The 14,434-nt window shown below is 42.5% G+C and overlaps 1 protein-coding gene across 2 annotated transcripts in view; it reads left to right on the top strand.

Moving 5' to 3' along the window:
- Positions 1–14,434, top strand: part of Runx1 (RUNX family transcription factor 1) — a 237,807-nt gene that overhangs the window by 152,141 nt on the left and 71,232 nt on the right. For both annotated transcript variants that reach the window (XM_074072724.1, XM_020185583.2), the window contains exon 4: positions 1,682–1,838. In XM_074072724.1, coding sequence (XP_073928825.1) covers positions 1,682–1,838 — 157 coding nt within the window. The remainder of the gene's footprint in view (positions 1–1,681; positions 1,839–14,434) is intronic.

Genomic DNA, 14,434 nt, shown 5'->3' on the forward strand with positions numbered 1-14,434 from the left:
AGCAAGTTGGATAAAATAAATGAAGAAAATGCTTACCCAGTACCATGAAGTCTCAGGACCCAGAGCGCATTCACCTCAGTGACTGGATTCATTTTCTGTAATGTTCTTTAGAGCCTAGGAGCCAAGGCAGCCACACTGGCTAAAAGCAGATAGTCACCTGCAGGACACAGGGAAGGGTCGTGACTAAGCACACAGAGGAGATGGGAGAGCTGAGAACACGACTTTAATATCAAACAAGAATCTCTGGCAGCCTTCTTTACAAATAGAAAAAGGACTGCAAATCTTCCTACGTAACATTATGTAGCAATTATTAGGTAAAAATTGGGAGGCAGAAAATGGGGAGGAATAATGACAACAAATTAAAGAATGCTTTTCTGTTAACAATTGAAAAACAACCACCAAGAAATGATCATTCTGTTGAAATAAATAACACCAATTTCACTACTGACCGAGAAAGTGCCAGAAAGAATATCAGAAAGGACAGAAATGGATACAACTTGGGGTATTTTGGCTTGAAATTCTATGCCATTTTGAACTTGAAACAATAGGAATATAGCCAATAATGAATGTCTAGACCAAGGAAAGAGTTTCTAGAAGAGTCAGATGTAATCCCAGCACTGAGGAGGTTGAGGCAGGAAGATTGTGAGTTCAAGGCGAGCCTGCATTGCATAGTAAGAACTTGTCTAAAAACAAAAGAAAATGATGGCCAAGAAGTGAATAAGACTGCCTGAAACATCCTCAGACCATGATCTTTTAGACCATTTTACTTTGAAATTGCTACTTTTTTTATTTTCTGAATATCAAGAATATTTACCTACCAGTTTTCTTCAATAGTCCTGGTAATAAATCCATACCTTTTCCATTACATTAAAGGAATTCGTCTCTGTGATCAGCTGGGTTTGAAGAACACCTTAGTAGTCTTTGATTTGGTTAAAACCAAAGCCTCTTTTCTCTGAGGTCTGTCAATTTTGTAATTAGTAATAAACACAGGGTATGTTTCTGATTTTTTTCTTGTATGCCAGAGTTTACTGCTAGTGAAACTCAATCTAATAGAAGCAAATAGGGATACCAAAGGTGAACTGCAAAAGGACTTAAGTTACTCAAGAATCATCAGCAAAGGCCAAATTTAATTTTTTGCAGGAATAAATTTAAATACTTAAAAGTTCAGGCTCTGTTGGGCTTATCAGTGTTGGTCTGAGCAATTGAAAGGCAGGTTGGGTCATAAACTTACAATATAAGTCACTGTTTCTCATATATGAAGAATTAAGGCAAGATGATTGTATTGGTGAGACAGCGTAGCTCTGCATGTGTTCTTGTTACTGTTAGTCTAGTACCAACTGTGCTATGTGACCTTACATGACTTTATTTGGTAATTTAGTGTTCCCTTGTTTGAAAATTTATATTTAGTTAGAAGACTGGGGACATGGCAAGGCACTGAGTTCAATCCCCACTTAGCGCCAAAAAGAAAATTTATATTTAGTTATGCATAATGGAATTAAAAATAAATCTTCCCGTTAATACTTTTCTGAGTGTTGCTTAAGTTATGGCTATTACTTCTCTGCAAACTAAAAAGTATTATTTAATATGCATTCAATTTGAGAACAGTTGCTACACAGTTGACATAAAAGTGTGTGTGTGTGACATTCCTGACGCCTGCATTTGTCCTTTGGCTGATGTCTAGGTGGTGGCTCTGGGGGACGTTCCAGATGGCACGCTGGTCACTGTGATGGCCGGCAATGATGAAAACTACTCGGCTGAGCTGAGAAATGCTACGGCAGCCATGAAGAACCAAGTCGCAAGATTCAATGACCTCAGGTTTGTCGGTCGGAGTGGAAGAGGTACGTACATATATGTCAAAACTGAACTTGAACCACACTTTCTGTGATGGTCTTCCTTATTGTTATTGCCATATGAAGCTTTTTAAAACTACTTACTTAAAATTTAATGTTTTTAACAGAATCTAGCTTTATATTATGGCTTTCTCTTACTAAATTGGTTAAAGAATGATTTGGGTGGAACATGCTATCCATGTAAATTTCAACAAATTACCTCAGGATTTTACTTACACTGTGAAAATACAAAATGTACCCAAATGTAAACAGATTACATGATGGAGATTCTCTGTTTGATCATTGAAGATCTATTTAATGGAAACCTCTAACTTATAACTCATGTCTATCTGTGACAAGTGACAATTGACCACTTCAGTAATATTAAGGGATCCTTGCAGTGTATGATCTGGAAAGATAGTTTCAGGCAAGCTTACCTTTACAGGGTAAAAGATGAAGAAATAGTTTCAGTATTCTTGAAGACAATATGACCGTCCAGTTGTGTTTCTTTTAAATGCCTTATTATGATTTGGAGGGAGGGATTGGGTTCACTTAACATTTTAGGTACTAACTATATTAGAGACTAGATTTCCCAACAAAGCTGTTGCATTAGTTCAGCCACATGTGTGGTTTTCTTTTCCTTCTTCTTTAACCCATTAGTTATTGGAGCAGAAGGAGATATCTTGGCTTATTTTAATCATCTTTGGTTTCCAATTATTTTCAAGTATTATATTTTCTCATAAAATACAACCTGTGTTATAGTTTATAAACATCAATAAGTACTGAAAGTTTAATTGAAACAGATAGGATAGTTTGTTTTAAAATTTTGAATTTGGTAATAGTGTATTGACTAAGCTTAGAAATAAACGTTACTTCAGGTTGAATTTAAAAAATACATGAAAAATACCTAAGTAATAGTTCTAGTTCTTACATTGGAAAAAAAACAGGAAGACAAAAGGACATTTAAACATAAGAGTAATCACTACTCTTTAGACAGGCATTTGAAATATTACTGGAAGCCATAAATGTGAGTTGACTTCTCTGGTTATTGTTTTTGCTACCCTAGCTGTCTAAAGCATTTTCATAATAGAATCACAGCTGGAGAAAATTTTTAAAAACTTATAGCATGATTGAAAATATATGTTCATAGTACTATGTTAATAATAGGGTGATACAAAGAATATTATATCCACTTATTGAAAGCATGAGTGATGCTGTAACATATAAAAGCATAAGTCGTTAAATGGGTTCACTTGTTATATTAAAAGTCTATGCCTTTCAGTAAATGGAATTTGCATTATGATTCAGAGTTGTATGTTTAGAAAACATTTTGAAGGCATTGGATGAGTGGCTGGCAGAGTCGGTGAGAAGCCAATAAAAAGTAAAGGCCCTACAGTCAGGCTCAGGCCCACCTACCTAGGTGGCAACCCTAATTTTGGTTCCTGTGGAGTTCTCCTTTTAGGAATGACTTACTGAGTGTCACTTGGTTGCTTGTATTATAACATAATATTCATCTAGGTGGGTTAATGTGTCAGTTTTGGTTGTAAAAGTTTTGAAAGCTACTTAATAGCCACGCCAGTGACATTTTCCCATAAGAAGTTAGGCAGTGGCTCTCAGACAGTGCACAGTAAGTGGTGATAATAAAGGAGTGTTTGAAAGCACTCTGCTTATTTTTCTGGTGGTGAGGACTGATCTCCCATCCCTCTTTGGTCATTTCTGTTTTGAGTGGGTGACTAATAGGTGCTTGTGTTTACTTGGGTCACAGTGAGCTGTTTCCCCAAGGTGTGGAGTGTTTGCATTCAGCTGCCTGATTTGTGCCAGTGTGCCCTTGAATCTTCATAACCCCCCAAAGTAAAATAGCTGCAACCAAGGCTGGGCCACCTTCTCCAAGTCTGGAATGAAAAAATTAATTAAATTCCATAAATGGGCAATATTTGTTTTGCTCCTTCCCAGGAGTGGTAATAAGTTATAAAAAAAAATAAGTCTTCCTAATTGAACATTGACCCAATTATTGTTACCATGTGTAATACTGGTCTTGAGTGATTTTTTTTTTTTTTTGGCCAATGTTACAAGCCAAAATGAGCTGTCATGATGCCCAATTTGATTTTGTCTTCTAATTTCACTCCATAGTTATAAAATACAATTTGATTTTGCTTTTCCAAGTGTCAACATCAAAGCCTGCCAGATTATTTTTTTCTTTCTTCTTCTTTTTTTTTTTGCAATTTGCTTCTCATTAAGAAGAAAGTAGATGTTCTTACTAATTTTGACAATTAGTCTTAACTTCCTCACTGAATCTTACCCTTTAAAAGTTTCATTATGTTTTATTATGTAATCTTAAGGCTACTGTTTCATTTTCTGTTTTTGAAAATGTGCCTAGAAACAAGCCCTAGACATTGACCCACCTCACAGAGCCTTTGGCTCATCTACACATCTCAGTGTCAGGGTTGAATTCTGTCAGAGATGGATTCTCAAAGGGCTGGGCACTTGGTGCAGAATAAAAAGTAGAAAAAGACCCCTTTCTTTTACCAGCTACCTGACCATGGAGATGGTAAACCTTGTAGAAACTGTCAGGTTGTCTATGGAATGGGTTTTTCTCTCTTCCACAAAACGGATCTGTCTGGGCACTGGCTGATGTCCAGGATCACAGCTCCTAACCTCGGGTTCAGCCCACAACTGGCAAAACCTGCCTGTCCGGCTTTCAGGGCCCTGTGGACTACACTGGCCCCTCAAAATACTGGTAAAGGCCTCAGCAGCTTGAACCTTCTTCATTTTTGTTCATTCCTTCCCGTCTTCCCTGACAGTTCAAATCTTGTCCCACCCTTGGAATGTTTCTCCCTTTGATTCAGTATCTCCATGTAAATTGACCATGACTTTACAAAGGAAGAGGAGATAGCTGCTCCCAGGAGATGAGAGAGTTAGAGCTTCCTGAACGCCAGAGATTAGGAGAACACGCAGATGGTTGTTCTGAACAATGCACGTTTTAACCACATGGCCTGGGACTATCAGTCTCCCCCAGAAAATCCAAATTCAGGGTCAAAAGGAATTCTATTCAGTGAGATTAGTTAGCTTAGAAGTGTATCACAATCTGCACCTGCAGCTGATATGTTCAGATTTACACAAAAGTGTATCATGGCGTCAGGTGAGAGACATTTAAGAAATTTTAACAATGACATATGAGTGCTTTGCCCATTGTGGTCTTTAATAGGCTGAAAAGGAATTGACTAGAGATTTAGTTATTTCATTTTAGAACCAAAGAAGAAATGTACCAAGCCATATCATTAAGTACACTGTAATTGGGAGAAGAGAATTCACCACAAACTTCCTTCTATTTATTTTAAATATATAATCTTTAATCTTTTGGAAATACGATTGATAATTCTGAAAATTCTTTGGAAGACTTTACCTAAGGGGGGAAAAAATGCACATGTGTGGAAAAGTGTGTGTACAATTTAAGTTTCCAGAGCTGCCAGAGTTTGTTTGTAAGACCCTCTGGGGATCCAAGGATGCCAAGCAAAAATCTGTAAATTTAGCACTTTTGCTTTGACTGTGGAAGGTCGGCCTTTCACACAGTAGATGCTCAGAAAATGAATGAATGAGGCAGACGTTTTCCCTGTGCTGATGTGTAACACCTGCTTTTATTATAACCAGGACCTGGTTGGCTTGTCCATCCTTAATGGGCCACCAGGTATGGGTGGCCATAATCACTGCAGCAGTTCCTTCTCCAGTGCATCTGCCCTGGCTGCAGAGTCACAGCGAGGGTGCCATGCCCAGCCTTATGACACCATGTGTTCTGAGGTCTGCCAAGAAAAGGTTTCATTTTTTGGTGGAATCTGTTGTTTATGTTGACCTCCGTGGCAACTTTGATCTTGCCCACTTTCAAAATCGTACCAGTTCCCAGTGCCTTCATAAAATGTAATTCCTTTGTATGCTCTTGCTATGGATATCTTCCCAGACATAATATTTATCCTGTCGCAATCTTGACTTATTTCATATTTGTGAAATGTTGGCTACTTAAGGCATTTTCATTCCCAACTTATTTTACACTACGGGGAGGGAGGGGGCACAATGTAAGGATGTTATCTTTCAGGTGAGTAGAAGACTGATAGAGATGAAGAAAAGGTATATTTGGGAAAAGACAAAAAGATAAACCGGTATTCTAACAAAAGAGACATTTTATGTGGTGGTTTTAACTGAGACGATCGACATGATTCATGATATTGTAGGATCCAAGTCATTCCGTATTTGATCACAGAGTCATATAACAGGGAAAAGAAAAATCCATCTGCCAACCCCAGAGATGGTCCGTGGATAACATTCCTGGCATAAGCAATACAAGCTGCAGTCAGCTCTCCTAGAGAGAATATGAGAAGGAGTGGCATATTCTCGCTTCATATCCCCCCACCCTTTTTTGAAATTGTTGATTTACACTTTAAAATGAGACATAGACCGAAATCTGTTTCCTTTAGCTTTAAGTGTGAAAAAATAAGGATGACAAAGACCCGTCCTCTGACCTAACAAGCCTCAGCCGGCCCTAGCACATCCTTCTTTCGATGGCAGGTAGAAAGCTTGCATCTGTGATCTGATGTAGAATTCACTCAAGAGATCAGTTTTCTCATTCTCTTTTACATTTGCCAATAAAAGAGTAGCAACACTGTTTTCAAGCAAGTTGCTCCCTGCCTTCCTAAAGCCCCGGGTGGCCCAGCCATGACAAGGACCAGAGAAAAGCTTGTTCTGGAAGCAAGCAGCCCCTCAATTTATCCCTTCTTAGTTTCCTGACTGATTTGATGAAGTTCCAGGCTTTTCTTGATTGGGTTTCTTTGTATGAAGGCTATTTTTCAGTTGATGGGCAGAAGCTGCCCTTCTGTCCACTCACCCTCCACGCCTTCCTCGCCAGCCAGCTTGCATTTGGTGAAGCCAATTCTTTTTGGTCAGGGAGAAGACTATCAATCAGAAAGTGTCTCTGAGAGAAATAATGGCTCAGTGATTTTTAGAGCTTCCTGTTTCGGCAGCAAGCATTGTAGACATAAACAGTGATCCAGCCAATGGCTGCAACGCAGCTCTGGTTCTAATAAATCAGTTTTGTATTTTCTTTTTGTGCTGGTTGGCGAAGGGAGGAGGAGGCTTGCTGTGGAAGAACATATTCTGTGTTTCTGGATTTTTTTTGTTTTTAGAGAAAAATTACTTGTTGAAATAAAGATGGTGTGATGATTGTTTTCTCTCTGCCAATGATTATAACACAAGTTTACATAAGTAGGAGATGTTTATGAATAATTGTAAGTCACCTCTCTGTAACTGTCACCCAAGACCTTCCCTCCCTTCAATACCAAACTTTGCAAGTGCTCAGATCCCTCAAGCAAAGCGGTGTGGTTGTTAGCATGTAACCAACTCACATCCTTCCGACTTTAAATCATCTCTAGGTTTACTTCTAAAACCTAAAACAAGGTCCATGCCACGCAAATAGTTGTTGTAGTATACTGCTTAGGGAATAATAAAAAAAATCTGCACAGGTTCAGTACAAACGCAATTTTTTTCCAAATATTTTTGAACTTCAGTTGGTTGACTCCACATATGTGGAACTCTTTTGAGGACATGGAGGGCGACTGTACTGTCAATTCAGAGGGGGTGTGTGTGGTTTTGAGGGCTCCATTGGACTATATGCATATGTCCTTCCTTCCATTGAGAGACTTCTTGGACCAAAATGTGATGGAGGAATAAATCCACGCTAATGACTAACATCTTCTCACTGGAAGCTCAAATAAAACAATTCACCAAAATTAATAAGTAAGCAATGTGGGGGCACCATGCTGCCTGTGAATACGTTCAAGTGCGCTGGTCTTGTCAGCTCCCTGGCAGGGTGAGGCACACTCCAAGGTCATATTTATAAGCGTGCATTAGTGAATTTCAGACAACGCCCACCCTCTACCGTTGGTTCTGATGGGAGTCCCACCTTCAACAGAGATGAATTTTTGTCTGTCAAGAATGGAGTTACTGATGGCATGCGCTCTGCGCCTCACCGAGGGGATTCCTGCATGTTACCCAGCCTCTTAGCCAGTGTTTCCCATCGAGGACCTCCATTTGCTATTCCTGAACTTTCTGTAGCAGGGGTGTCAAGCAGTTTTGGAACCATAAATTGTAAAGAAATCCAGCAGCCTCCTGTGAGAGCCTCATGCTATTCCACTGCTTGGTTCAAAATTGGTTTCCTCTGATTTCCTCATCAAGGAAGAGTTCATTTAGGAGCCACTTAAACGTGTTTTTCTCAAGGAAATGTCAGTAAATTTCCTGTTTATCTTTCAACTTAGATCACTCCCTGCTTTTACCTGGAGGTTTGAGACCAGCATCATGAATGCACGCACAGCCCACACAGCCAAACCATACCACCTCCCATCACTTGACCCAGGGAGGTTCCTGTCCAGTGAATGGGAGGCCTGGCCAGCACCCTCAGGGGAGGTGTGTGGCCCTAATCAAGTCACCTTGTGCAAACAAAGGTGATGTACAGCAATAGGGGCGGCCTGAGTACAGCCATTCATCTGCACGCTTATCAGATCTCAGCTGAAAAGGCAAGGAGGAGGGACTTGCTTGGAAGTGAAAAACTCCAGTTTGCTCAAGGCATTGGTTTTGGGTCTGTACAGATGTGTTTCCTTCTTTCTGTTTGAAATCATTGCATGCAGTGTAGTCAGTATCAAATCATTTATCTATCTATTATTAATGAGGCACTATCTAAACTCAGATCATTAATAAGGTTTTGTCTCCACAACTTAACAATTAATGTTCCACCTTCATCATTCTGTCTGAAACCACAACCCCTGGCAGCTTCCCTACCTCTCTGCTTATCAACTTTGATGATAGTCTCACTCGTGGCTCCCAATTGGGGCTGATTTTTTATCCCCGGGCGACAAACAGAAGCTTTTTCAACCTGAAAACATACCAGCCCAGAAAGCTGTATTCACACAATCTCCCCCTCTCTGCACATCTGCCAACCCACCCTGGCATCCTGCATCCAGTGATTGGTGACTGGAGGAGTGGCCAGGGTCAGGCGGTCCACACTTCAGGGGCAGCCACTCCCCCGTGGAGGCCACACAGGTGCACATTCACAGCAAAGGCACTGACAATCCAATGCTCTGTTGGCTTCTTGGTGGTCTTCCCTCAACCGTTCAGGGAGGGCCACAGAATTCATGATCAAGGAGCATGAACTAATGTGATTAGCAGTGTCCACTCTAATTAAAATGTGCTACAAGCAAGATTCAGGGATGTGTCACCCACAGAGACCTATTTCCGACAAGGGCTCCATCTACATACCCTAAATAAAAATGCATGAGCGGGAGAGTGCAAGGCCCGACTTGCTTGGGCCATCTATGGCCTGGGTTTAACGCACACCCCCACCACCACCGCCACAGGTAGCTAGTAGCTGGACACTTGGGGAGCTTCCTCCTACCTGCCCCAGCATGGGTGCCTTAGTTTTGGTACCACCTGTTTTCTATCCTGAGATTCAGGGAAAGATGGTTTGAAAACAAAAGTCTAACCATTGACTTTCTTGGCCAGGACTATTTCCTTTGCTTTTCTCTTTGCTTGCTTGCTTGAACTCAACATAGAGACCTTACTTCTTTCTCACTTCCTTTAAGCTCCCCACAGGACAGTCACAGCTCCCAGATTCAGCATAGAGCTCAGTCCTATGGCAAGTGACTAGTAAGGGTTAACTGTTCGAATAGGAGTTTGCTCTGGTGGTGCCTGAGCCTGGGCTGCTGGGAGCTTATGCATGTGTCGCATTAGGTGTGCTTGGAAGAGAAGGTTACTAGGGCAAAAGTTTTCCAGAACAACTGTAGCATGTGAGAGATCACAGCAGTGGTCACTGAGACCCATGCTCTGTGGAGAAGAAATGAGGATGTGCTCAAAAGCCCCCAGGATGCCCCCCATAAGTTCTCTAAAAACAAAGATGCAGCTCTTAGGTAGAAAAGCCCCACATGGTCACCTCAGTGGCCAGGTCTGTGGCTTGTCTCTGGTGGGTATTCCTTACATGTCTGCTTATAAATGATTCTTCTCTTACTGTACTCAGGGCAGTAAAGCCTAATGGTTAGTCCATGGGTCTTACTGGATACTTGGAGAGGAGGGTGTCTCAACTTGAGCATTTAGGATTGGCTGCTCTTTGCTGGGGGTGGGAGGGGGTGCGGTGTTGTTGGATGTTTGGCAGCGTCCCTGGCCTCTGTATGGCAACTGGTGACACCCACCCTCCCAATTGTGACAACCAGAATTGTCTACAGACATTGCCAAATGCCTCCAGAGGGTGGGGAGGATTGCCCGTGGATGAGAACCACACACTTTAAAGGAATGTGTCTTCGAACAAGTTGCTTGACCTGTCTGAGCTTATTCTGCCTTTGTGCATGGGTCAGGAGGTGCGAGGATTGATTACCTAAGATAAGACTTAGGTTAGAGGATGTGAGATAAGACTTCGGTTAGGGGGCTGCTCCTTGGCGTTGTAAGGTCCCTGCAGTGACACCAACTCTGGAGTAGACAGTGGCGACTGTGATCGTGTAATTAACAGCAACCAACAAGTATGTCAGCCAAGGTCCTGCCTTTTGTTGGTCTCCGTGGGTGAGTCTTCCAGGAAGAAACCTCAACGCCCATTCTTTCTCCCCTGCCCCGTTGAGTCCTGAGGTCCCGAAAGGGTTATATGCAACTGGCACTGAGATTTTTAGATTAGCAGAGGGCGAGATGAAATTAAATACGCACTGTAATTCGAAGCACTGTTTTTCATGGGAAAAAGGAGTTCTCCCCACTTAGTCTGTCCAACTCTTTTGTCCAAACATTAATGGCATGCAAATATTTATGATTCATACATACCCCTTTTAATTCCCAATCGTAGTTTGACAATAAACACCGCGTTTTCACAATGAAGCAGAATGATCCCTTTGTCCTGTCGCCGGGCTGCCCGGGCTGGCACCGGCAGCATCACATTCTTCCTGAACGGTAATTGCTGCCTCCACCCAAGCTTAGGGAGTTTTATGGTCGTGCCACCGTGGCTTGCCTTGGACCGTGTTTTGGGCCATCCTGGCTGTTCCACCGGAAGCCATTCTTAAGGCTGTAACTCAGCATTTTCATAAGTTATGAGTGAATATCCGTAAATGTTTTTGTGGCCACATAGAAACCAGAGTATCAATTAATCTGGCTGTTACTTGGAGAGGCTATATATATATATATATATATATATACACACACACACTATTATCGTGAATTCTGGCCAAATCCCTGGGCTCTAGGTCATGCTAAAAAAAAGCCACGGTGTCCCATTTAGTGTCCCTGTCATTCATAATAACCCCATAGAAACACACTTGCATTTGAGACGATTCTGTGGGTCTTTGGAAAGTAATTGCATGAAAAGTGGGTACACCTTCAGGACTCCCTCAGATGTGCAGGCCTCAGTTGTACCTTCTGTATAATGGGTATGATGATGCCTTTATCCAGGCCTCACAAGGGTGTTAGGATGATAAACAGAAGATGATACGCACAACAAGACTGAGGAGGAAGAGGAAGAGCTATAGCTACAGAGAGAATTGTTGAAGGAGGACAGAGGAGAGCTAGCTGGAGGCAGCCCATGTCTGGCTGAATCAGAAAGTTATGAATGCCATTTTCCACTGTCTACTTCTTAACAGCAAGGAAATTATATTCCTTTTGTCCTGCTAAGAACCGTATAATGAGAGTGCCTGAGACACAGCAGGAATTTCATAAATAGTCCCACATAGATGTATATACAATAGTCATGTAATAATTACAAACATTTGTTAGCACTGATTGTGTGTTGGAAGTACAGCGTCTGCTATTTTGCATTGTGTACCTACTGTGTGTCACCCACCAGGCTCCCATTGGAGGCAAAGGTCATCTGAAGGAGTCACAGCCTACCAGGGCTTATGAGAAGGTGGCAGCTAAGCAGGCCATCGCTGTTTTGAGCAAAGGTCAAGAGTGACAGGAACAAATGAGCAGCAGTGCAGAGCCTAGGGAATGGCAGGGATCTCCCTTAAGAAAGTTGTCATCTCTATTGAGACCTGCAGGTGACAAAGAGGCTATCCAGGTGGAGACATCAGGCAGAGGAAGCAGCGTGGGGCAGGAACACCTGGCCTAGTGAGGAGCCAAGAGACACTCTGGTGACAAGCTCCAGAGGCCTTGGAGAAGGATGAAGTGGGCATAACGGGAAGGACTGGAATTTCACCCTGGGCATTTGGCCTGATCCTAACGATGTGTACCAGTAGGTCGTGAGCAGAGAACCATCACCACCAGACATACATTATAGAAGAGCACTTAATTTAAAGAATGCAGAGGACACGTGGAGGGTGCTAGGGACTGCAAATCCACTTCTCTCAGGTGGCCTCAGATGTGTATATCTAGCTTGCAAACACGCATCTGGTAAATGTCACTGTACCAAGAAGTCAGTTCCCACCCTAGGCTTACCTCAAGCTTTTGTCTCTTCCCTCTCAGTTTCCAGCCCATCTGCCCTTCCTCCTTCCTACACAGCAGGTGGGCAGGAACTGAGGACCCCAAGGGGGCCTTCTGATCTGAATATCTGATCCTTAGACCTCCCTGCCATAGCTGTATGTGCCACGGGACTTTGTGTGACAGGCTGTAGGCCATAGGCACACACAAGGGGAGGAGTCAGCCAGCCCAAGGAGGTCACTTTAGCCATCTACCCAGTGTGACCCAGGCAGAGGTATACAGAATGTTGCATGGGTGGAGCACTGGGAATTGGGGTGTGCCAACTAGAGGGTTCTCTGGATGGAGGACAGAGCCTTTGGCCTAAAGGGCTGGGCCTGGTGGTACACATTTATAATCCCAGCTACTCAGGACGTAGAGATGGGAGGATTGAGGTTAAGCCCATCCCCCCCCCAAAAAGTTAGTGAGATCCTATCTCAAAATTATAAAAAGCTGGGAAGATATTAACGTGCCTATAATTCCAGCTACACACAGGAGGCAAAGGTGGGAGGATTGTGGTCCAAAGCTGGGCAAGAGTGAGACCTTATCTGAAAAGTAAACTAAAGCAAGAATGGGTAACGGGGTGAACCCATCCCTGCCCAGCAAGTGCACGGCCCTGAGTTCGAACCCCAATAACAGCCCCCTAACAAAAAAAACAAACAGGGCTGTGAATTCAGGGTTTTGGACATATTTGAGCTAAAACTGGGCTACTCAGGTGAGATAGAATCCAAAAGAATAAGGAAGATGAGGAGGAAGTGTGAAATCTGAGGAACAGATACGCAGAATCTCAGGAGAGCATCGTGGTACTTTGGGGGCTCATGATGCCTTGGTCCTTAGCTGTGAGTGAGGGACTGGATCCAGTGACCCCGGCCCCGTGCACACACAGAGATCAAAGTCTGCCAGTGCTTCAGTCTCTTATACAAAATGGCACAGTGTTCGCACATAACTTCCACACATCCCTCCCTCCATACACTTGACATCTTCTGTAGATCACTAATTCCTGATGCAGCGTCAGGAATGATAGGTGCAATGATAGGTGAACTGTTGTTACATGCAGTTTAGGGAATAATGATAAGAAAGTCTGGAAATGTTTAGTGCAGACACTATGACACTATGTCTGCACTGACCACTTTTGGATCCGTGGTCAGTTGGATCCTGGGATGCAGAACCTTTGTTCCTGGGGACACCCACTGCTTTCATAAGACTGAGGTCCCCTCTTCAGGAAGGGAAGTTAATTAGACATCACAAAGAACCAGCTGCCTACATTGACAGAGTAATTCACTGATTCACTTACCAACCTTTTTTTTTATGACTTGGGACAAAGGATACAGAGGTGAATCAAAAGTGCTCCCTGTCTTCCAGTAACTCACTTCCATAGAACTTCTCCAGAGAAAAAAATGTGCCATGGGGGCTTTGAGTTTTCTGCAAGTGAAATAGCTACTTTTCAAACCACCCTCTGATCCATACAATTTAAGCCTCTGGTTTTCAGTTCAGCTTGAAGACATACACCAACATTTTGCAGTTCACCTTAGAGGAGATGGGAGACTCTGTGCAAGTCAAAGGTTTATACCCTGTTCACAGATCCCCAAATAAATTAATTATAAGCTCTACTGTCGAAAATAGAGGTGTTTGGGTAAGGAAATGGAAGAAGAGCAGAAGCATGAATTTTGGCTGTCAGGTTGTTCCAGTGGAAAAGTGAGAAAAATTGAAAGTACATTGTGAAAACATGTGCCACATGCAGATCCCTACTGGAATCTAAGTCTGCGTTCATTTGAATACTTGGGTTATCTGTACTCAGAATTAGACCTGGAGTAATCTGATCATCGAAGGAGAAGTCTCCCTGTAAACGTTATGATCTCTGGGAATTTTCTGACTTTGCAAAGAGTGGACTTTAAGCCCCGGCTGCCTTGGGTTTCTAAAGCTGCATTTAAAATTTTCCATTATTTTCCCTTTCTCGATCTCTTGGGTGTTTTATGTTTGTGAGTACAGGCGGCTTTCCTGCTGAGAGCTCCAGTGAGAAAAAAAAAATGTGACAGTTATGTTTCTTAAAGAAAATGACCCCCAGGCAGACAGAGGCTTCGCATGCAATCGTCCTTTTCGTGACAGAGTGCAAGTTTCACATCCCCAGAAACTGCCCCCGAAAGGAGAAG

The sequence above is a fragment of the Castor canadensis genome, chromosome 5 (assembly GCF_047511655.1).
Source record: "Castor canadensis chromosome 5, mCasCan1.hap1v2, whole genome shotgun sequence".
NCBI classification, from domain to species: Eukaryota; Metazoa; Chordata; class Mammalia; order Rodentia; family Castoridae; genus Castor; species Castor canadensis.